General features: G+C 40.6%; 1 protein-coding gene and 1 long non-coding RNA gene across 38 annotated transcripts in view; one reads left to right on the top strand and one right to left on the bottom strand.

Annotated features, from left to right (window-relative positions):
• Nucleotides 1-25,312, bottom strand: part of CEP170 (centrosomal protein 170) — a 123,598-nt gene that overhangs the window by 21,375 nt on the left and 76,911 nt on the right. For 13 of the 37 annotated variants that reach the window (XM_082702207.1, XM_082702239.1, XM_082702215.1 and 10 more), the window contains exons 9-13: nt 24,520-24,683; nt 24,040-24,333; nt 13,548-13,697; nt 10,888-11,014; nt 5,627-7,459 (exon numbers count right to left, since the gene is read on the bottom strand). In XM_082702207.1, the coding sequence (XP_082558333.1) occupies nt 5,627-7,459; nt 10,888-11,014; nt 13,548-13,697; nt 24,040-24,333; nt 24,520-24,683 (2,568 nt within the window). Of the gene's footprint in view, nt 1-5,626; nt 7,460-10,887; nt 11,015-13,547; nt 13,698-24,039; nt 24,684-25,312 lie in introns of all 37 variants that reach the window. The other 24 variants (XM_082702230.1, XM_082702233.1, XM_082702232.1 and 21 more) reach the window with 4 other exon arrangements.
• LOC309849575 lies at nt 12,558-23,322 on the top strand. Its single transcript, XR_014303765.1, has 2 exons — nt 12,558-12,654; nt 19,777-23,322. It is a non-coding gene; the product is annotated as an uncharacterized lncRNA (long non-coding RNA).

Raw genomic sequence — 25,312 nt, forward strand, 5'->3', positions numbered from 1 at the left:
TGGTTAGTCTCAGGTGGCCGTCAGATAAACTGATAAACACTGCCACCAGAATTGGCTGAGAAAACTATGATCGGGAACATGCCCTAAATCAGACCTACCCATATGCCCTGATTCGCACTCTCATCTGAAGCTTGTGGAGCTTGGAACAAGATTTATGGGTGTAAGAAGATGGAAGAAGCTTCCTGACTTTCTGGAAAAGTGTATGCAAATACGTATACAGAACTATAGGTAATCAAAAGATGAGCGCATCTTTTGAAGGCAGTAGTCAATATATTTTCTAGTTTTATCTTTGTAAGACAGTTCATTAATATAAAAATACTCTTACCACAGTGGAAAATTACTATTTTAGACATCTGAAAAATCTTATGAATTGAACTGACCCTAAGAATTGAAAACAATTTCAGAAAAAGTTTAGGAATAAGAGCAAAAAGGCTTTAGGAAAAAATTAGAAATACTGCCATGTTTAGACTAAATTAATAAAGGCATTTCATTAAACATTAAATGTTTATTCATTTTGCTACCTCAGAATTATTATTCATAGAAAACAAGCTCACAAATAAATAAAAGATGATTCATTAGATTAAATTTCCCGATTTGTGTTTTGGAAACTATGGAAACCATACTCAAAACAACCAAAAGTTGTTTGGAGTGAAAACAAAACCAAAGGCGAAGAGTTTTAATAAACTGTGGGAGATGTGCAAACATCGGTAGGCCTGGTGGAGCTGTCAGCCACTTGGACGTCACTCAGAGAGCAGGCATCGATGGCCGCTTATCTCCTGAGTGGCCCAACACAGGAAAACAGGCCGAGAAACTGAAAAGCGATACTAGGCGTCAGGTGACAATAGGTAAGTAGAGCCACATTAAAACCAATTTTTCGTAGTTTGAGTTTCAACAACAGAAAATAATGATACGGACGGAAAAAAAAGAGAAAAATTCCCTTTTCAAGTGACGTTCGTAAAGTTCCCACTTACTTTTACAAGTTTTTCTAGACGCCAGGACGATTGGTGAAGTTTATAATTATCTTTACAAAGGAAAGCAACCATAAGGATAAAGCATTGTTTAAAAACTGAAAGGTAACATTTTTAGGTTTGTTCCCTTAAATTGAGAGCAAAATGAGGGATAAAATAAGTAGGGGGATAGCTGAGAGATGAAATTCTCAAGTTAAGGGCTGTCTTTACCAATGGCACAGCAATCACACAGGGTGTGCCAGGAAGCAGCGCTCCCGTTCTGTCTGGATGCCGCCGGCCTTGGAACAGCTGAAATGGGCGCGGACACCAGCAGAATGATCACTAACCCCAGGGAGAGGGACCAGGGTCTGGGATTCCCCAAACAACTTCCTTCAGTACTTTTTTCTTTCTTAATCTTTCCTTCTACTACAATCTGTTAGTTGCTGCAGAGTAAACTCCAAGTGAGCATGTTTTCAATTTTCCCTATTGCTTACTTGTTGCACAGAATTTTAGAATATTAAGACCTTAGACATTGGCATCAGTTCTTCAATTTATGGAGAGAAAAAGAGGCCCAGAAAGGTCTTGCCTTACCTAAATCAAGTTTAACCTAGGTCTACGGACTCCCAGAGTTCAAAGCTCTTTCTATGCTAATCCAAGGACCGCACAATTACTTGTCAGAAAATCCTTATTTAAAAAAATTATTTTTATAATTCCAGTTAGGTTAATTCTTCTTTGAAAATAATCCTCAGTTTCTCACGGAATGAAGGTTTTTGTGATTTCTAACCATGAAGAGAATTTTGAATTTTACTCAAGAGGAAAATTCCTCTTGAATTTTACTCTGTTCAGGTAAAATCCTGCATAGAATTAAAGTTAATTTTATAGCATTAGGCTTATTTGATATATTATTGGTACTAGTAGTAAGACATTTCAGATAAGTCATTAAATTGAAAATTTATGTCAAAGGTATTTGAAATGTCAATCCTTAGGGAGGCTTTCTTGGCTGGTAAGGTACTAGAGAGCACATAGAGTAAAATCAAAGTTCTAAGATCAGCTTAATTAATTTTATAGCTAATCTGAAAATTATCTTAGTTACATTAATTATAAAACTTATTTTAGTTGTAAATTATGCAATACCCCCTCTTATGGAAGTAAGAAACTACTCTATTACGAAGATGTACTGTCAAGAAATTGAAAAAGGAAGTTATTAGGATTATTTGTGAATGCTAATTTCTTCTACTGCTACCCAAAACTTTGTTGGCCTTAAAACACAGCCATATCTATAGATGTAACAGACACATTTCAGGAAACAAACACTACATTTTCACACTTTATATCAGAATACTTTGGTGGGAAACAAAACCACAAACACATTTTACATGTACATTTACAAGCAAGTAGCAATAAGGTCATTTGGGGAAAAAGATCTCTGATGATGTTCTGTATTGATCTCTGACCTGGAGGAAGAAATAACTGAAGCTATGAATGCCCAAGATCTGATTCCTACCATCTGTAAGACTTGAGATTTAGAATAAAAAGGAGAAAGCAGACAGTCTAAAAAATTTCTAAGGATGTTAACATGATATTTTTTAGAATGTGCACCTAAGACATAATGAAAACCAACTGCTTTATTTTGATAATTCAGCACACTTAGTTTTAAATGTAGCTTATCAAAATAAATAACGTAACTTGGTATTGAAGGATCACTGAAGGCATGGCAGCGTGAGTGGGGAGAGGGAACTATACTCTCCTAAAAGCAAATTATATCAGAATGAAAGAGGCATAAATGTTCCTAAGTTTCTAAATGTTTCTAAGTCAGAGATCCCACTCTTCTATTTTTATCATATACCTTTCTTCGAAAAACTTTCTTTAGACATGGCCTAAATTATGAAATTTGAAACATTACAGATTTACTTTTGCCAATCTGGACATATCACAGGCTCTAGGTTCAAAGATCTCTAAGTCCTTTAAAGTTTACAGTTTGTACAACCCTGACCAGTATAGCTTTACATTCTTTTAAGTCATATATGTATTTTCAGATTTTATTTATTTATTCTGAGAGCCAGTGAGCGTGAGTGGAGAAATAGGGAGAGGTAGCGGGAGGAGCAGACTCCCCACTGAGCAGGACGTTTGACATGGGGCTCTAGATCCCTGAAGCCCAGGATCATGACCTGAGCAGAAGGCAGGAGCTTAATGTCCGAGCCACCCACGTGCCTCTTAAATCATAATTCAAAAGCTAAAGCTAAGAATTTTTTTTCTTCCATTCAATGTATTGTAATTATCTTAAGTAGAAATATCACAGCATCAAAGATACGCCAATTAGCAAATAGATAAAAAAAATTGTCTGCTTATTTATTTATTTTTATTGTGTACCCATATAACTATTTTAGTACATTACCAGTCACTATGAGAGCCCAGCTGTTATTCTTCTAGATGGAACAGAATACTATAAAAGGGCATCTTGAGAAAACTGAACATACAGTCCTGGATTTCGATATGGCTTCAAGAATTTAGTAAAACATCAGAATTATATATAGTGGACAATATACCAAATATATTTTAAGTTGTCCTTGTATACATGCCTGAAAAAAATCCGATAAATTCCAGCCGTCCTCTGGAAGCTTGCAAGCAAGCAGATACAGACTTTCCGAGAGCCAGACCAGATGTGGCAGAAGCAGCAAGAGGCCGGGAATGAAAAGGCCTTGGGGCTTCTCACCCTGTCCTAGCCACCATGACAGGACCAGGGCAGGTCACTACTTCTTTTGGCCTGAGTTACCTAAACTGAATGACCCTTCCAGCTTTTCAATTTTATGGTTCTAATCACTTAATATGCTGCTGTTAAGTAGGAAAAAGGTCCACATCCCGTACCTCAGTGGACCCTAGGGAATTTCAATAAGCAAATCAAGGTACTTTTTGGATATAGGAGAGTGCGTGTTTATCAAGCTCTGGATTCAAAGCAGAAAACAAAACTTATCTTTAAAGACAACACAGCATCTTCCAGCGGTTTCTCGGACTTGCTTAAGTAGTCCTACTTGGGTTGCCTCTCACAGAAGCCCTTCGCGTTTAACACTGAGGACACGACCAGCGCGCTCGTGCGTTGCGGACCAGACGCCCAGTATAGAAGGAACGCCCCATGCTACTTGGTGACATACGGCTTGCATTACAGCTTAGGTGAGACAGGAGGAAACTAACACTTCTATGTACAGGAGAGAGGAGGTGACCGAACAGGCCACGTGGTGGAAGAAATGCTACCACGGAACACACCATAGAATGCAGCACAAAGGGGATGTGAATTGAAGAGGTAGAGCCATAAGAAGACAGAAAACCAGCACTTGGTAAACATCAACCAACGGACAGCAGTCAGTTCCCGACGCCTGCGGTAACCGCACGAACCGGCAGGGAAAGCTGCCCGTGCAGAAGCCAGGGCTGGCGGCGGGGGGCACGCGGGAAATGCCAGCTCCTCTTTCGGAGTCAGGCTTCTATGTCACCTATCTTCCGCCCACATCCACTCCCACCACGGATCTGCCCATCACCACCACGGCCACTGACCCGAAGAGAGGGTGACGTGAGTGGAGGGGAGGCGGCAGTGAGGGTGGGAGAGGGGGGGGGAAAGAGGAAACAGAACGCGAGGAGCAGCGTTAGGTTTGAGTCTGGAGGTTACGATGCCGCAGACATCAAACTCGGAGCCCGGGATTGCATACCAACCATCCCCCACTCTTCCCTCAAGCCTCTGGACTCACTTGGACGCTTGCTAAGAGATCTTTAAGTCCCTGAGCAGCTGGCTGGGGGGGGGGGGGTTCTGCGGCCCCACCCAGGTGTGAGGCTGATTATGAAGTAAGAGCCCAGGCTCACAGGTACACACAGGGATCTGGGCGAGGACCCTGGTCACACACATACTCTCCCGCTACAGCTCCGAGGGGGAAGTACACCAGCTGACCAGCACCCCGGAGCCATTAAGATTCTGGCGGGGAGGAAGTACCTTCTGGAAGTGCATTCAACGACAGCTAAGGACTGGAGTTAAGGGACAGCAGAGTGCTTTATGAGATAGTTCTCATAGCCAGTTACATTTCTGTAGCCCGGTTAGACCCGTATGTGCCTAGGGCTCATCTCACAAATTCATCTTCTACCACCGAAATGAATTAAGAATTAGTTTTCACCTGCCCCAATTGTGAACAGAGTGAACTTTAAAAAAGTGTGAGACATTTCTGCATATATGGGGAAGCAAGTGTAAGGCAGATACTGTTTCACTGAGCTCTCAAGGAATAATAAAGGGTATCCTGCCCTTCTTCAGATTAAGGGTTCTGTACCAGGTGAGGATATTTAAAAATCAAACACTGCTCTCAGCAGGACAATGTTAATCCCTATTATTTACTACAGATATTGTTCCTCATCTAATTTGACACATGAATACAGATACTAAGGTTCCAAAATAGGTCCTCATTTTGAAATCACTATTTTGCTCCAGGGCATTCATTGGAAGTGTGGGTCAGTTCTGAATTTTCCATTTACTAATAAGCTAACTAAAATACTTTTTATAGGAGAAAATACCCTCTTATAGCACAACCTTTCTGTTGAATATTTTTAGAAGTCACACTAGACATCTAATTTTATTTTTAAAAAGGAGACCTAAAACATGAACGAAATATTATGCTACTATTGTAAAAAGTCTGGACCCAATTTACCTGAAGGAGAGCCATGTGCTGAGCTCATACTTTTGACCTTGGAGTCGGACAGTCGAGAGATACTGTTAGCTCTAATTCTAGGTGAGAATTTATCTGAAGGTACTAATCTGGCCCCGCTTCGGATGACGGCTTCCGCAGTCCGAGAGGAGGCGCTACTTCTAGAGATGGTGGCCTCAGAGTCACTGCGGGCGGACAAGGAGCCAAGCCTCGTTCGCCGAGGCTGAGCCAGCAGATCAATCCTAGAGATGTTGCGCCTTCCCGTGGGCGGCTTCGACGTGGAGCTGGTTGTGGACACTTCAGAAGCAACCGAGGCCTTGTCGGCGTCAGCCAGCTCGCTATCGGACACTTCGCCGAGTCGGGCTCTGCGCAACAGGGAAGTCCTGGTGGGCCGTGGCCTGGGGAGGGTGGTTGACTTACTGGAGGATCCCGGCGCTATGGGAGAAGTCTTGGATTTCGTCACTTTACTTCCTTCCAGTTTGGAATGTGCATGCTCGTCCGTTGAGGTAAGTGGCGTCCTGGCGTGAGATTTACAAGAGTAAGTTTCCTGATCCGAGGACATGATGTCGGAGATGGCAGAGTGAGGGACGCTGGAGGTCTGGTCGTCGTCCGTCAGATCCACAGAAGGTTGTCTCATTCGTCCACTGGACTGTACAAATTTACGACCCTCTGCTCTTGAGCCCACATCTGATGAACGACTTTTGGTTTTCTTCTCGACTTTCTCCCTAGCACCTGAAGATGATGACTTTGTCACATCCTTCGAAGGAGAACCCGTGGAACACCTATCTTTGTAGAGACTCGTGAAACTCTTTCGCTTTTGGGTTGACTTTCTTTCGGTCTCGCCCGTGACCAGACTGATTGTACTCGCGGTGTCCACATCCGACTCTGGGGAGATCGAGTTGTCCCTGTTGTAACTGGGAGTGTCAGGGCCATCGTCAGTTTTATTATCTTCACGCAGTTTGGCTTCCAGAAAAGCCATCACTGCTTCTGTGTCTTTGAGAATAAGGGTGGTGTCCATACTAGAGTCTGTGTCCATCGAGTCGCTCCTGTCCCGTATTCTGCTGACAGCTGGCAGCGCCAGGGAAGGCGGTGTAGACGAAGTCTGCTTATTTATATGGGGAATAAGCTCTATGGGGATGTTGGGGCTAGGTTTTTCTATGGTGAAGCTTCCTTGCCGCACCAAGGACTTGGAGGATTCCTTCTTCTCTCCGCCCTTTGGAGTCTGACCTTTGAGAACGTCCTCAGCTTTTCTTCGCTTGCCCTCGTTTTGTGTCACCCTTTCTCCTTTGCTTGTAGAGTGTCCTGGGATTTTTTCTTGAGGTTGTGACTCCTGTTTGAAAGATTCCTCCCGGCACCTATCTGTCTGACCTGAAACGTTCTTGGAAGCGGACAACTTGGTAGGTGTCCACTGGACCTGGTCGTTTTGTTCTTGCTGCTGAATTTTAGCTAATGTCTGCTTTACCAAAGAAGTTTCCTTCTCGGTTTCGCTTTTGTCCTTCCCAGACAAGCTGCCCAAGTGAAGCAGGATTTTACCATCTCCGCCGGGTTTGGTGGTCTCCCCGTTCACAGCCCTGCTCATCTTACTCAGGGCTCTGTCGGCATCTTGTTTGTCCTTCTGGTAGGCCTGTGCTGGTGCTTCTTTCTCCTGGAGTTCTGTGTCCTGTTTTTCTCCGATCTCTGACCTCTGTGTCATACCCTTGACTCTGGAGCTCTCAAGACACTTCTCTTCATTTGGAAGCTGGGGAAGGGTACGTCGCCTTCTCTCTCCCTGGCTAGCCAAGGAAGTGGCTGACCCTGTACTTCTCACTGAAATGCCAGACTCACTGATATCTGCATCTATAACACAAAACCACAAAGGAGACATTATGAGGGCAAAAAAAAGTACAAACAAAAAGAGTAACATGTTACGTTAGCTTCTGCAGTGTCTGTTAAGAAACGGCTTTGTATAACAAGAAAACTTTGAATAAACACACCAGCATTGTGACAGAGTAGTTTCAAAAGCAAGTATGAGGCCACGATGTACAAATAAGCAGATTATTAATAGGGGGAGTGTTTTAGGAGATGAAAATTGGGGTCATCTGTTCTTAATCCTCCATCTGTTCCTTTTTCTCTCAATGTACTTTATGTTCCTTCTTGCTTCTGTAAGGTCCGTGAAATTTTGCTGAAGAAAATTTTGCAGAATTGCACAGAGAATGCCTAATAAACACTTTCAATTACATAGTATAGAAGAATATTTCTAGGATGTTTAGTGGCTTAAATGTCTGACTCTTGCTCTCAGCTCAGGTCTTGATCTCAGGGTCATGAGTTCAAGCCCGTGTTGAACTTAAAAAAGAAAGAGAAATATATCTAGTTTTTTTTTTTTAATATTTTATTTTTAAATCAGAGAGAGAGTGAGTACAAGCAGGCCAGTGGCAAGCAGAGGGAGAAGCAGGCTCCCGGCTGAGCAAGGAGGCCGATGTGGGACTTGATTCCAGGACCCTCGGATCATGACCTGAGCCAAAGACAGCCGCTTAACTGACTGAGCCACCCAGGCACCCCTCTATCTAGTTCTAGTTGTTTTTTTAAAAATATCTTATTTATTCATTTGACAGAGACAGCAAGAGATGGATTATAGTAGTAGTAGAGGGAGAAGCAGGTCTCCCGCCAAGCAGGGAGCCCAACGTGGGGCTTGATCACAGGACCCTAGGATCATGAACTAGGCCACCCAGGTGCCTCTAGTTGAGTTTTTAATGAGCACTGTTAGCTATATGAGAGAATTACAAGTTTGGATAACCTAAGTAAACAGAAAATGCACAACTTTAGAAGGTTTTCTAAATAAAAATTTAACACTGACTAAAATAATTAAAAAAATTTTTTTAAAGATTTTATTTATTAGAGAGACAAAAAGAGAGAGCATGAGAGGGGAGAGGGGCTGAGCTCAGAGCCCAGAGCCCAGAGCAGGGCTCCATTCCAGGACCCCGAGATCATGACTTAAGCCAAAATCAAGAGTCAGACATTTAACTGAATGAGCCATCCAGGTACCCCAAGAATTTAAAAAATTTTAAGTGTGAAACAAGAGAACAGGACTTATCATACTTTTACAAACTGAGGGATTTTAAAATTATGGTCTTCCAGTATATTAATGCCTCATATAGGAATACAAGGTCATTAGATACAAGTAGAAGACAATGAGAAAATATATGATTTGATGTTTCTATGTGAGAGAATTTGAGAATTCCTAAGGATTTTCCTGACTGCTATACCTGGAATGCATTTCTGAGATAAAGGAAATTAACATATAAAGCATTCTCATCTTTGGGGGTAAGTGGAGATAAGATGACCAAGACATAGTTTCTTTCTTTCCTTTTTTTTTTTTTTTAAAGATTTCATTTATTTATTTGACAGAGATCACAAGTAGGCAGAGAGGCAGGCAGAGAGAGAGGAGGAGGCAGGCTCCCTGCTGAGCAGAGAGCCGGATGCGGATGCGGGGCTCAGTCCTAGGACCCTGGGATCATGACCTGAGCCGAAGGCAGAGGCTTTAACCCACTGAGCCACCCAGGTGGCCCAAGGCATAGTTTCTGTGAGTCTTTTATCACTTCATAATTCTGAAAGTTGAACATTTAAATTTCACAATAATATGATGGTTATGATGCAGGAAAACTGCCACTAAATTTCCTGATTCAACTTTAGCCATTAGTGACTTTACGGTGTCTCATCTCTGTAGTGCTGCCAGAAGCACCTAAAATGTACTCGCTGTTTTATCTTTTTGTATTTTTCTAGCACTGCTCACATTGTCCTGTTCCTAACATGCATGCGATGAATGTTTAACAAGAATATTTAGGATTCAGGGGTGCCTGGGTGGCTCAGTGGGTTAAGCCTCTGCCTTTGGCTCAGGACATGATCTCAGGGTCCTGGGATCGAGCCCCACATCAGACTCTCTGCTCAGCAGGGAGCCTGTTTCCTCCTCCTCTCTCTCTCTCTCTGCTTGCCTCTCTGCCTACTTGTGATCTCTATCTGTCAAATAAATAAATAAAATCTTAAAAAAAAAAAAAAGAGTACTTAGGATTCAAGTCAATTTATCAGCTTATCTAAATAATTTAGAAGATGATGAAACATGTTGAAACAAGATAATGAAGGGGCAGCTGGTTTGTTATATAACAAGGGCTGAATTTTGCTTCCTACAGCTAACCTGACTAATTCATAATGGATTATTGGTAAGTTTACCTAGCTCCTTTGACCCCTCTGTTCGGGTTTCTTGTTTCCCAACAGGTGACCAGTTTATCTTAATCAATGCCCAAATCACTCGGTCTTTTCCAAAGATATTTGGTAATACTATCAATTACTTCTAATTTCTATAGTAAATCAGTGATAAAGCTTTTCTAGTACATTGCTATGCACCTTGCTCAAATGTTTGCAGAGTAGTGTTTACAAAATTCCTAAACCATATTTTTGGGGTGCCATAAGCCAGAGACAAAATAAATTTCCACTTCCATGTTCAACAATAATAAAACTAAGAATACAGATAAAAATCCACATGGAAATTCTCCTTGAGGGTTTTATTTCTAATTAAGAAGGTAATCAACTGAACATAATAAAATCATTAGAGGCATAAAATTTCATTTTTTTTAAAGAAACTTTTTATTTCAGTTCACAGAAATATTAGAAGGCAATAAAAATCACATTGCATAGACTTGCAAAAAGTAAATTAAGTATCTTAGTTCTTTTTATTGAATTGTATTTTTTTTTACTTAAATGCAAAAGTATTAACATATTTGCTGTATTAATGATATTAATAAATGTTATAATTTGGAACTATTGTTAGTCTTACTTTAAAATTTTCATTTATATATATATGTCATAGATAAGAATTTGTATATGTGTTTCACCTACAAATTATCTCTTATCTTCAGTTATATTTTAACGGTATTTGCATTATTAGTGCAAATACAAACATATGTATGTAGTATAAGCATGAGAATATATGATTATGTTTACTTAAATTTAACTAACTTCTCACTATAGATTTTTTTTTAAAGATTTTATTTATTTGACAGGCAGAGATCACAAGTAGGCAGAGAGGCAGGCAGAGAGAGAGGAGGAAGCAGGCTCCCTGCTGAGCAGAACCAGATTCGGGGCTGGATCCCAGGACCCTGGGATTATGACCTGAGCCGAAGGCAGAGGCTTTAACCCACTGAGCCACCCAGGCACCCCTAGATTGTTTAAAAAAAAACAACAACCATGTGTGATTCACAAAAAAGAAAGAGCGAGAGAGAGAAAGAAAATACCATTCTCTAAAGGGACAGGTACAGACAGTTCCATTATCCTTTCGTCTTGATCATGCCTTGTATGATTTGCAGCCAGACTAGCCCACTGTGAAACCCAGCGTTTGTTTCCAGATGAAGACGTGCCTTCCTAAAGGAGAAAAATAAGGGAATGAAATCAGAGCCTATTTAGTCAGTTCTATGTAGTCTCATAATCCTATCATAGGAAGCCATATTCAAATCTCATGTCGCCATATTATCGTTAATTAAATTTCCTCATATTTAGAATGAAGATTCTCTAGGTACCCCTTTAACCACATGTTATTATTACTGTGGACATAGTATAATTTGCTCGACTTATTAAATACTAATGATGGCACTAAAACACTTGGAGCTTCAAATTCACTGCGGCTGGACGAACCTGGGTCTGCTTCTGCAGCATCAGGGCCACGACAGTGCGGCTGGCTCTACTTCATTCTCTGCAACAGGAGCCTGAAGGTTCTCTAGCCCTCTAGGTGCTTCTAGGAATCAGACTGGATCCAGAGTCCCAAGGGGTATTAAATCTGCCAGATCATGTCTTTGGGGATTTCAAAAACAAACCCAAAGCTTAAGACTTCTTTTTACAACACTTTACTGTTTCCAGAAGAATCCAGAAATCACTCAGCCTTTAAGAATTTTTCTGTTAACTAGTCTGAATCTCGACTTGTGCATGACTAGATCTGGCCTTAAGGTGAGTGCTCTTTGAATCGTTATAGTCAAGTGTGAAATGGAATTTAATTCATGATATGGTTCCACAGGCTCATGGGCATATACTGGTAATTTTTAATACCAGGCCAATCTAAGCATTTAATGTGGGAGATCTAGGAAGTACAGAAAAAAATCCTGTTACCTCATGAAAAATCTAAGTTCAGGCTTCACTTTGAGACTGTAATATAATCAAAATCGTATTACGAATTATTCAAAACATACCTTAAGTATCGGATTTACTACTAAGGATGATAGGCTAAAAACTGATGAACTATTTCACACAGACTACATACACGATTTCATGAATAGGTTCAAATAGTAGGTATTTAGTGACATACATACAGTGAAGCTAAGGAGTCCTCCAAAGCCTGCTGAGTCCTTGAACGCCCTTTCAAGAGTCTGTGCCAACTGCCCACAGCTCTCAGCCTGAAGCAAGTACCAGAGCCACTCACACCTTCACTGATAGTAAAACTATTCTGTCAAGAGGTTCTCGTGGCCTCTTGGATGACTCTTTCGAAGGCTGGTGCGACATACTGGGGCTACATATAAAGTCCACTTGCATGGGTGGAGGGGATAGAGAAGGAAGGGGGGGGTCTTACAGAGTTCATGTTCATCAGAATTGTTGCTGGAGCAATTAGAAAACCCAAACACTGCCTTGATAAGTATCATTTGCTTTCAGTAAGGAAATCTGGCATCTTATAAAACGAAACTAGAATTAAAATTCTCTAAGATTGAGGAAGAAAAAAGAACACTAAAATACATAATTGCCTTCAGGGAACAGCGGACCACTAAAAGGGACAATTTTAACATAAAACAGGTGGATTCACCTGTCTATTGAAATATTTTATTTCAACTCATGCAAATGTAACATTCATTTTATAATTTATTTATATTTTTAGGTTTTGTTTTATTTACCATTTGTATATTTATTTACCACTTGTAGCTTTTAAATCACCTAATTTCCTGAGAGACAGTATGGCACAATGAGTAAGAGAATGAGTTAAGAAAATAAGGCCTCCTACGGTTCAAATTCTGGCTCCACAGGTACCACGCTTTGTGACCTTTGTCAACTTAATTTCTACATACCTTATTTTCCTTATTCGTGAAACGGCACAAGAAAGCTCCTATTGGTTGTTAGCTCTTACTGTCTCAGTAAATTATAATGAATTAATACTTCTCAGTTACATACATTTTCACATTTCTCTTTGACTTAACAATGTGGAATGACATTCTAGTATCATTTCCAGTACAGGAAGAACTATTTGTTGAGGGCATAAATCTTGGGCAGTTACTCTGCCAAGAGGGTCAGACTTAACTCCCCGTAAACAGGCTTTATCAACAATCCTGTTTGTGAGAAAATTGCAGCTGAAACAGGGCATTGCCCAATACCAAGGCACTCTGTTAAACGTGGCTGCTCTGGATTTGTACTCAGGTCTTCCTGGCTCTACTGTACCAGACTGACTCCCTGACTTTGTTAGTCAAGGCAACCTCGGTTAACTTCATGTTACCCAAATCACATCCGGGGCTGCACCATACCCGCAGGTACTGACGTATGAAAGTTCTGTCTGGCATGATAGGCCTGATATGCTAAATACATGCCCTCCTAGGAAGTGTAAGCAATGTATGCTTTTTTGTTTTCTCTCATAATACCAATCAGAGCAGTAAGCATGTAATTTACTAACTGCTTTCTGAAGTTAACATTTTCCTTTCACCGATGAATATAATAATGTAATTGAAAAGAACGTAACAACAAAACTGAAACAGAATTACTGCAAAATTGCTTCAGGCTTTTATTCGAAACAAATTAATTTGTGAGAATTTAGCTTTTAGAAGGACTCTCAAGGGGATGTATCAATTACTTAAAATAATGTAATTACAAAAATGATAAAAAATTTACATTTTTGTCTAAAAGTTACATAAGAGGAAGGGATGTATACCTCTGAGTTGTGAAATCCAGGTGTACTCAGTGGCTTTCTTTCTTCCATTACTACTGCAGCAGAGCTGAGAGCCCAATCTTTTATCAGATCTTTATGCTTTTCATTGATAATAGGCCTATTATAATCCTGATTGTCATCTACTCCAAATACCTAGGAGGAGAAATTATTTTATAAATGAGAAGTCTGAGCACCAGATTACCAGGACTAGTATCAGTAACTTCAGAGGCAAATAAAAATACTCTGAATTAATTTCGATGGGTAATTCACTAGTGAGGAAAACATGTTTAAGGACAGTGTAACGTCCAACTGAAGTGAGAGTTGGAAAGAAAAACTGGGCTGTGGCAGCTTACTTCACAGTAAATGAGATTATCCTTTTTAATATTTAGCCAAGTACTGTTTGATAATAAACAGCCAGGATACTACATCTGATTTGTTAAAAGAGGTTAATAACGTTAAATATTATAATAATGCAGAGTTAGGAAAGAATACTACTTCAGCTTGTTTCTAGCTTGTCTCTTTGCTCTATTATTTTTGAGAATCATGTTGCAAAACTGTAAACATATGCCTGATTTCACTGGTTCTTTCCCCAACAAAAGTGTAACATTTATATACATGAATTCAAATTATACTTGGAATTTTTTAAGGTCCCAAATATCAGATTTTGTTGTGTGATCTCGGTATAGAGTACAGCATGATCTTCAAATTTTATTTGCCTAAAAATTCATCAAAAGGCCTTTGAAAGGCAGATCCTGGGTCTCCTCTCACAGATCAGGATTTTCAATAAGCAGGTGGAGTACTGTCAATACTGTGGGACACTGAAACACAGAGACCAGTAATCATGTGCTCCATCAAGGGCAGGATCTGATCTTACTGATTTCCTGGTACGGTAACAGGTTGGAGAATAGGGTTTTCAAACAGACTGGAGAAGGGTTATAATAGGTAAACTTTAATATTCCATTTTACTAGTAAGTTTCTTCATTCCCAATGCTTATTACTTATAGACTTTATTTGTGGCTCTAATTACTACAGTCAAGAAAAATATTAGGTGTTTGAATTTCGTGCTTTGTAGAAAGGGTCTTTAGAACATAACCAAAGGGCCTTCTTTGCTATAAAAAGGGGGAAATACCCTAGGTTAAACTCTTTTCTAGAAACCTTTTTAATGATTATACAATATACCTGATAAATTCTAAAGCCCACATTTAATTAAAGACATAACAGATTTTTAAATTCTTAACTAAAACTTGGAAATTTTACCACTAGATGGCCTTATTACTTAATATTTAATTCAAGTATAACTACAGTTTTCAAGAATTGTGATTTAATACTGCTGAACCACTCAATATTTGAATTATCTCTGCTTTAAAAGTGAACTGTATATTGCTAACTTTAAATCAAATGTGGATTTTAATAATACACAGAAGCAGAGTTTACAGAAGGGAAAAAACAAACCTGTTTCATTTTGTCAAACAGCAGAATTGTTAAGTTTAACCACAACAGTAAAGAATGCTGTGGACACCGTTCCACAGCATTCTGGAGGCATTTTGCCTCCAGTCCCAGTTGTAAAGAAAGCAAATCAGAGCTACTTGAGTTACCTCTGACTGCCTTAGAATAAAAACTCAGCATTATTTCTAACTCAAGTCTCTGACCTCCAAAGTTACTGGACTTTATTTCCTTATTTTTATAATTACGGGGGAGGGGGGATCTAACTCCAGTTTGCAAGTAAAGATAAAAACACACACATGTGAGTGTGTGTGCACGTGCTACCTGGTATGTTACATATAAAAGAGCTCATGTGATTTTCTGATTTGGTGATAATTACTTCGAATTCATACTCAAAATGGACTTGCAAAATTTGTGTTCCTCAAACATTTAAGCACCACCAGTTTCAAGTAAAACATAACAGATCTCTCCAAATCACTGATACTCCTTTGAAATGATAACAAAATACATGCAAAGAAGTGATGCTTTTGGGGGAAAAGGGCTGAGCCTGTACAGAGAGGATACTCTGATGACTTTTCTACAGGTGCCTTGTAAAGCATCAGACACAGCTGTGCATACACCTGTCAGAGTTTCTAAATCATCGTCTGTTTCCCAAACAAGTGACAGGGCCTGAGGCATGACTGTGGGGGGAAGAAGTCTCCAAATTCCTACCTGTATTTTTTTGAGTGTTTTGAAAAATTCATGGTAGCAATGACTGCCCATCTTGGGAACCCTATCCTTTTCGTGTCTTGCTACAAAAACATCCACTTGTGAGAATTTTCATGTGAAAACAAAGAGGATGTAAACATCTTATAATGTGTCTGTGTGCTTTAAAGCTATTGGGTTTTTTCACATTTCAAAAAGCACGTACAATCTGACACAGGATCCAATCGTTGGGACGAGACTTGAAACCTAAGTTTGCTAGATTTTCCCGTCTTTTCGTTGTAGCCTCCGTCCCTGGATGATTTCATCCACATCCGAGGCTTCCCTTCCATTTCCAACCACAGGCAGATGCTCCCCTGTCCTCTCTCTTTCACAAATGCAGTGTAGTGTGTGTCCCCCCCGGGCTCAGTCACAGCCCCCAACTTGATCTAGTACAAAATCAGATTCTCTCATTCAGATATTCATTTTTAAGACTAAAAGTCTAGACTGAGGAAGGGAGAGAGAGAGATCAGATACCTGTCTAGGTATTATGTTTCCTCTCTCAGAGAGCCTCCCACCCCAAGTTCGCCAGTCGGGTTTCTAATCCTTCCAAAAGAAAGGAGGAGTGGACGGGAACAGAAAATTTCCTTTTGAACTTGCACTATCTGCTCTCTGGGCCTGGCAGATGCTTAAAGATAACTCAGTCATCTTCGGGGGTGGGGAATGTTCACGCCTCTAGGTCTCCTGATGGAAGCAGATGCGCATCTCTCTTTTGGGGAGTGACTGTGACCCCTGCTGTGGCCTTAAGGTTTAGGGTAAGAAGACCGTACTTGCTCACCATCCTACTCCAAGAATTACGGAACACGTCCTCTCTCTTTTCCTTTGGATGTGTGCATATGATATTCGGCATCTCACTATCATGATAGTTGGGATTTCACATCTGTATCTCAGCGGTTCTTTTAAACAATTTTAACGACCTGTTCCTGAGGTATGTACTATTTTTTGCAGGCAACTGGGCTAGCCACTGTAGGGGCTTCAAAAATATGTATAACTTAGTCCTTGCTCTCAGAGAGCTGAGGTCTAATATAGGAGGCTTATAAAGAAAAGAGAATGTCACCTGAACCCTGCAAAGGCACTCTGTAGTTAAAACAACATTTCTGTAAGAACCAGACTATATTTTTAGAATTTAGTTTCAAATTTAAAGACATGAAATGTTCTCCAGATGAAAAAGGGCCAGTATGTGTGGTACAAACCAAGCCTGTGAAAAGGTTGACCTTGTTTTTTTTTAAAAAACCACGTGGCGCATTATCATCATCACTATTATTTAAAAAGCTCGGACTGCTCAGAAAATGTCCACAGTGTCTAATTCTGAAATTGGAGGGGGGGGGCGGAATAATGGTATATCAAAACAAAGAATACAGGGTCCGTTTTCATGGGGGTAAATATCCCACTGACTAAATACTTGTAAAGAGAGATCAAACTCTATTTGTTGACATCAGGTAAGGGGTTTTGCTTATTGTGGCAAAGTAGAGACCAGTGTGAAAATGTGTGGAGAAAGGGGGAAGAATTGCCTCTGCATATAAATTTAGTAATAGGTACAAATGCAGAGCAAAATGATAATTCAACAGCAATCGTCCTTAACTTATTAGTTAAAAAAATTTCCAAATCAGTTGAAAGATTTCATCTTTCCAGAGAAATGAGAAACGTAACGGTAGGCTAAACATTAAACTTTTCTGGGCTTATTTTAAATTAGCAACTGAGGAACAGTATCATAAAAAGGACTGACGTACTGACACATTCTCCATCATGGATGAACCCTGCAAACAGGCCACGTGAAAGCAGTAGGTCAAAAAAGGCCACGTGGTGTATGAGTCCACTTACGTGAAAAGCCCAGAAGCAGCAAATCCAGACATGGAAAGTAGATGAGTGGTTGCTAGGGGCTGGGAAATGGAGTGGGTAGGGAATCTCTTTTTTGGGGGAAGAAAATGTCGTGAATTAGACAGCGCTGACGGTCACACAATGTGAATATACTAAAGGCCAACACACTTTAAATGGCCAAAATGGTGAACGTCATGTGAATGACACTGCCTCAATTTTTTTAAAAAGGCACCATCTAGTTTGATCTTCTTCCCTTTTACTTCTCCCTGTGTAAACACGTGCTTGGACCTGTCCCCTCCCTGAGCCCACCTGTGGTCCCTCATTCTTCACACGCCCTAGGAGTGTTCTATCTGTCCCTCTTCCCTTTCCCGCACTGCTTAGCATTCTCTTCCTACTAGCTCCTCCTTTCCTAGCTTTGAATTATGCTCAGGTCTAATTTCATGCATCTACAGTTAAAATGTCCAATTTCTCTCTTTAGGGCTCAGTTCCTTGACAGGCATTCCTTCCTTTCATGCCTAAAATATGCCTGCTCATCCATGACCATCTTACCTTTTCCTTGCTACACAGATTTTTAAGCGCTAAGCTGCTAGCTGGGTATTGTTAGAAACTCCAAGGCATCTCCAGTCTTCTACTTATCAAGGCAATTCCTCTGAAACTTACACGTGTATTTCTTCTGATAAAACCTGTATTCTTTTGGAGCTTTCATACTAACACATAGAAGGTTTTAAACTATGCATTTGAACAAGTTTACGTTAGGATCAAGATACAAACTAGTTTCAGCAAATAAAAAATATAGGAAAACCTGTTTGTGGAGGCTTGGCCGAATCTGATCAATTTATAAATGCATTAATGAAATTAGCTAATCTATAGCTAACCACACACAGACACCAACAAAAATGAAAGAGGATGCACAGAGCCTTTGTTCTCATTATTCATTAAAAAGAGACTGAGTGTCTACTACATACCAGGCACTCTTCTAAGCACAAGAAATATAGAAGTGATCTAGACAAGTAAGGTCATTCTAGAAAGAACAGGCACAAAGTAAACTAGCTAGAAGGGAGTTCTCTAAGGAAAAATAAGACATGGGCACGTGACAGGGACAAAGAAGAGGTGAGCAGCAGGGCTACTGGAGATAGGGAGGGAGAGAAAGCCTCCAACACTGAACTAGGGGAAGGAAGGAGGAAGGCATGCGAAACGCAAGAAGAGCTTACAGGCTGAGGGCACGGTAGGGGGAAAGTCCTACAAGCTGGAAAATAAGTAAGATTTCATATAATAACACAGGAAGGAAGAAAGGGGAGCCTACTAAGGGTTGTTAAGCTTCTGACTGAAGAAAGGTGAGGGCTCGGATGTGAAGCTTTGGGGACGAGCACAGCAGGAGAGGGTTTCCCCACACCGAAGAGGAGCTGAGAAGGGGAGAGGAGCAGTAATCAGAGTGACCAAAAGTCAACACTGACAAAGACTTTTCTTTAAAAAAATTCCTTAGTGAAGAGAGGGCAAGAAAGATTAGTAGAACAGGAAGAAAAATCAAGCCCTCAGAATTCACCAGCTAACAACTGCTATCTGCTTTGGTCTATTAACTCAGATTATTTCTGGCCTGGCAAGAAGTTGAAGAAAATGTTAAGCCCAAATCAAAATGCTGCCCATTATCAAGGTCCTCTCTCACTGCTTGAGGCTGTTCATTGATGTCCTGTTCTTCGGTTCCCTCCGCCTCCCACACACACCTGAATCTGTGGCCGAGCGGACCCGGGACCTGCTGCCTTTCTGTGTTCTGTCTGGCGTGGTCACCTAGATTTTGACTCTGGTTTCTCAGGGTTCCCTTGGCTCCAACTTGGATCTAATCTAAACTCTTGCCCTGAACTCCCAAACTGCTCGCAGCTGGATCCCGCACTGACTTTCTTCATCCCGTGTTTCCAGTCTTGGCAGAGCTTTCCTCGTTCGGGATTCCTCCCTACCACCTATTGCCTGCAGAGCAGCACGGGTAGGTCAAGGCCCATGAGAGAACAGAATATGCTCTTAAGAGGCATTTGGGGGGGATATATGTTGCCACGAACACATGGACAGGAACTGAAACTCAGGGCAGGAAGAGTATCTGGCAGAATTGGTCTATGGTATGACGCTTATGGAAAACACTTTTTTCAAGATAGAGCCCCAAGCCCTCTACAATGACCAAATTTGTTTCATTAATTTAATATCTAGCTTTCTGTTCTCACTACAAGTTTTTCTCCCTTAGGTTGGAAGGCTAGGCCACAGCCCTGATTCGCGTCCTCCTCTGCCCTCAGCAGGGTCTGTTTTGATGGAGGAGTGGGAAGAAGCAGCCGGCACTACAATAGATTCTCCAGACACCATAGGGAGGCCAAAGGAGGGAGGGCCAGGGAGGCTATTACTACCGTGGAAAACAGTTACCTTTAATCCGAGCAGTCAACAGCACTTTCTTATTATAGCACATGTCCATGTAAGCTTAGACATAAAACTCAAGAGGTTTTTATAAATAACAAGCATTTGTGTTAATATCCTACGAAGTGAATGTGGGGACAATGCATAAAATGAGGTTATCTACTGACAAACACACAGCACAAAAACATGAACCAAAATGCTGTAATCCCATAACCTGAGGTCTGGGGATGGGACACTTCAGTACCCTTTAACTACAACCAGCAGAACACCACAAAGATATGGTATTTCAGCTTGATGATTTCTTTAGAGAGATCCTGTTTTAAGTGCATCCAACTGCTCTTAAGTTAACAAAGTTAACAAGCAAATACCTTTTTTCATTGTCTTCTTTAGGTCCAGGAGTATAGTGTTATTTTGGGGGAAAACTGAAAAGGTATTCAGCGCTGTACCATGTGCTGCTGTGGCTTACTCCCTTCCTTCTGACTGTTTTGATTCCAACACGCTGTTTTCTCTCGGGTTTCTCTGTCTCCTCTGGGCGATTCTTTTTAGCCTCCTTTGCTCACTTTGTCCACCCCCGTCCACCTTGCTAAGAACTTCATGGTCTCATCTCCTCCACGCATTCTTTCTGTGTAATCTCATCTATTAGTTTGCACTGAGCTACTCTCTAATATTTTCCAAATTAGGAAGTTAGCCCAGATCTGTTACCTAAGGCCCTGATGTTTCTATACCTTTCTATCCAACTGACTACTGGACATGTCAGCAGTTCCTTAACTGCCTTCTCTGCTTCCAGTCTTTCCAATTTTCAATGCATTCTTCCCACTTTTGACGGTGATAAGATGTCACTGCCCTATTTAAAAGTTTCGGGGATCCCCCACCAGCATTAAAAACTCTCAAGTCCTTCCTATGATACACAAGGGCCTTCAATATCTAGTCGGATCTCATCTCTCTAAAATAACCGGGGTCCTCTGAACGAGTCCTCCACACTCCCATGCTCCGTATCTGGAACAGGTTGCGCCATATTTCTGGAAAACCACCCCTGTTACAAGATTGATTCCACCTACTTAAGAATGAGCTCAGATGGCAATTAAATTCAGTATTTATTGAGGACATATAAAATACCAGGCACTAGGTTCCCACAATTCTGGAGTTTGCATTCGTGTGTGTGCACGCGTGCGTGTGTTAGAGGGTACTGGGGAGGTGAACAGACAGACAGGAAAGTCTCTGTGGAACTGTCTTCTCTTGGGAACTACTGGCACCCTTCCTCCAACAGCTTATGGCTATCAGAGCATTCACAGTATTTTAATTCATGTTTTCGCTTGTATATTTCCATTCCTCTATAGACTTGTGTCCTGCGGGGAAGAACTCTGTCTTTCCAATTTGAATCTCTCTCCTCTATCACAAAGGATAGCAAAGGATATTGAATAAAGGTTGCTAACTGAATAAATCAATGAAATAAGCCAGCTCTCAAATGATGGGGTAAAAAAGGAAAGACCGCACAGAAGTTTTCGGGGCCAATCAACAATTCAATACTAGGTGGAAAGGGGCTGAAGGCCCCAACTTCTGTCCACACCCCTGACTCGTCCCAGCAATCTGATATGACACCTGTATTGCTCCTACCCTCCCTGAGTGCTTCTAAGGCCTTGATTCTGGCTAGTTTTGGTCTTTGTTTTCTCCATGCCCACAAGGTTACCTCATCTCCTTCAGACATTTGATGCCTGCTTCCCTGCTTTTGTATCCCAGAGCCTGATTTTAGCCCGAATTTGGCTTCTGGCTTTAACCACAACTCGCAGAGTCTCAGTTCTTTTCTTTGTATTCACAAGATAATGCAGTGGCTATCCCCTATAGTTATGGGCAGCTTTGTTTTCTGGTTTATACCAACTGGGAATGACTCTGAATTATCTACTCATTCACACACTGCTATTACTTCCCTAAATGAATCCTGCTTTAAAATCTTAGTTTTCTCTGTTCAGAGTGGTACTGTGTAATTTGCCATTGAAAAAAAGCTGCTTATGATGATTACAGACAGCAGGTAGGCCCCAGGTTTTGTGGTCCCTCTCTATCCAGCATTTTCCTAAGAGTCTCGTGTGTACCAGTGACTTCTTTCTTGGCTTTCTGTTGTTCTGCATGGGCCGCTCCCTTGCACTGTCACTTCCCCTTGGGCTCCAGATCTGACTCAGGCTGAAAGAACTTTCCAGGACTGATCAGTACCTTGTGTAGAGATCCACACGTGGAGATTCCTAGTAAGGACACAACACCACTAACATTTTTAGACATCTTATTATAAAACAGGCATTGTGATATGCATTTTATGGATTTCATCTTTTTACAAGACCTGGTGAACTTTCTTCCATTTTAGAGAAAAAAGAGAGGTTTAAAGAGGTTAGTTTACTCAAGGGCAAGGGCACCTATGTAGTGCATGCCAAGGTTAGAGTCAGTCCTCATCTCTCTGCCTGCAAGTGTCGATATTCTTCAACCCCACAGCAGAATCGCTCAGTGTGAAATAGTCTCACAGAGAAAACACCGATCACTATGAATACAATATCCATAAACCAAACAAAGGCATAAGAAGATAAAATTAATATTAATCTGAATTTTAAAACTTCTTACTATTCTCCTTTCCAAAACCTCTTCTGTTATTTTGCATTTTACAGTATTTTACATAGCAATATTCTTGTTCTCAGTAATCAGAGAGAAAATGTAGAACTTTAAAATAACCTTCTTTAAAATAAAGAAGTATCATTATTAATTCTCAATGATGAAAATAATTCAAAATCATCGGCATTTTCTGTGATAATACCGTGCCCTTAGACTTCTTTTAGTATAATCAGGAAACTCACTTCATTCACCTGTTTCTTTCTTGTTTTATTTTTCTTATTAACAACTGTCATAACACTGCTCACACAGCACCTATTTCCTAGGCTAATGGGCCCCGGAAGTTTGAAGCTGTACGCTTCAATGGTAAAGACTTTTGAGCGTGTGCTCCTCACATAAACGCATGCTTTGAAATTATAGACATATACCAATGTAACAACAGATTGCAAACACTGGAGAACATACCCCCAAATGTAAATAAAAACTAAAAAATTAGAAGTAAACACAAGTCCTAATAATTTTCTCAGCTCCCAAAGGTTTATCTTGTCTACCTCCTGAAAGCCCTGCCCCTTAGCTCATCTAAAACTAGGGCACCTCAAACATTAAGGTGTGTGTGAATCACCTGAAGATCCTGCTTTTAAAGCAGATTCTGATTCAGTGGATTTAGATCAAGACTGAGATTATTTTATATTTCCAATGAGCTCCTCAGTCGATGCAAATGCCGTTCACACTCTGAGTAATAAGAACTTAAACAAGAGGTTACTGTTTAGCCAAACTTAAGCTGCTGTTTTCTAGGGGGTAATATAAACAGCTGTCCTAAAGTCAACTTTCCATTTCTATGGGCAAAATTAATAAAAACTGCTTTTAAAACCATACAACAATCATTACACGCATTAACCAAGAACATCAAAGAACAAATCCAAAATGTAAATAATCATCATGGCTGGGCATACACTGAAAGTGGCTGAATGCAGAGTATCAGAATGAAACTCGTTCTGTTTTCATACACTTCTATCTCCAAAGGCAGCAGGGAACAGAAAGAAAAGAAGATGAAGACAAAGAACAAAACCCAACTAAAACATACACACTTTCATATGTTTCTGACATGAAATGAGTAAGCAGGAAACCTGTGGTTAACTATCATCAGCTGATATTTACGTTGATATCAACAGAGGCACAGCAGCCTGGCTTTGTTTTATAGTTTTTACATAAATGCAGAGTGAAGACAGTCACCAAAGTACATGGTTTAAAATTCTATCTTAAATTTACACAACTTTAAAAGGTCCAAAGACCTACAGAATATAAGAAACCCGGGCAAAAGCTCAATATAAGCAGAATAAAACCGGAAGGCACTTTGCTTTTATTGTTAGTCTTGCAGGCCCCTCGCAAAGCCCTACAGTTCCAACACCGCTGACTACATGAAAACACGTCATGCTGACCCTCCGGTAATTTCCAACATTCACATACACCAAAAGAAAACTTCCACCATCCCCAAATTCCAGTTATTTACCTTGTCAATCATTTTTCTTGCTTCCACTTCCTCACTGTTGGGATTCTCTAACTCAATGGTATAAGTACCCTTGTCACTTTGGTCATCATCATTATCCTTTTCAGAAGTGGCAGAAGTAGGTTGATTTTTTAACATTTTATCCATCTCCTGGCTTGGTCTGTGCCCAAGACTCCCTGAACTTCTTAACAATGCAGTTTGTAGGAAGGGAATGGACACCGATGGCTCCTCTGATTTCTGTTTTAACAATTTCCCATGTGGAACACCATGCCCCCCTCTGTGATGCGTAGAGCTAGTCTGTAAAGACAAAGAAACCACTTTGGCATCTGCTGTTGGAGATTTTGTTTTTTCAAGTTTTGTATGTGGTGCTGAGTAAGTAGTTTCCCGACACAAGATTCCCGCACTCTGAGTAAAAGAATAGGACCTTCTTTTTCTGGGATTGTCTTCATCAAAGAATGCAATCATAAAAGCAGTTTGACTTACAACAGCTTGGTCTTGATGCTTTTCAGCAGCCTGGGCCTTCTGTAGCTTCTTCTGTTCGGGATGGTGGCGCCGTAAGTGTTCCTCCAGAGCTGCACGTTTGCTGCAGCGCCTGTGCGCGCCAGCGTTTTCTGAATCGCTTTGTGTACCATCGTCATGTTTATTTCCTGGGCACAGAAAAGAAACCACATAATAGAGGAGGAAAAAATCCCATGTAGAAAATTAGACACATATACAAAAGTGCTAGTTGTTTTATGCCCCCTCCCCCTTTTCAAGCCAAGTCATATGTTCTTTTCAGTAACAGGCTCTGCAAACTTCCTCCATTGCAATGTTCACATTCAAATTTTATCAACCAACAATGAGGTCCTTTATAAACAATTGAATGGGATTGCTTTTCTTTCTCCAAATTTTAACTTTATAATGATTCACCAAAGCCTGAACAGATAACCGATGCTGTATCAGCTGTGACTGTCTGTACTTGTAACACCGATAAATATTAATCCTGCCTCCAAACCTTACACTCTGTTTGAGCAAGCAAAAATTCACTTCTAGCATGAGAGGCAAAGAGAAAAGAGGGGGATCCGGGAGAGGTTTATCACAACACAGTAAAAAGTGAATGCAAACACGATAAAGATGGGATGAATTTTAACTTTCAACAACGTTCAGGACTTGCAAAAGTATAGCATACGTTCAATAAAAAGTATGCAAAATGTTAGTAAGATACAAGTTGGTAGTTCCCACCAATTAACTACACACTTTTTTTTTTTTTACAAATGTCTTTCTAGATGCGGGAATT

This window comes from Mustela nivalis (genome assembly GCF_964662115.1).
Source record: "Mustela nivalis genome assembly, chromosome: 16".
In the NCBI taxonomy this organism is placed as follows: Eukaryota; Metazoa; Chordata; class Mammalia; order Carnivora; family Mustelidae; genus Mustela; species Mustela nivalis.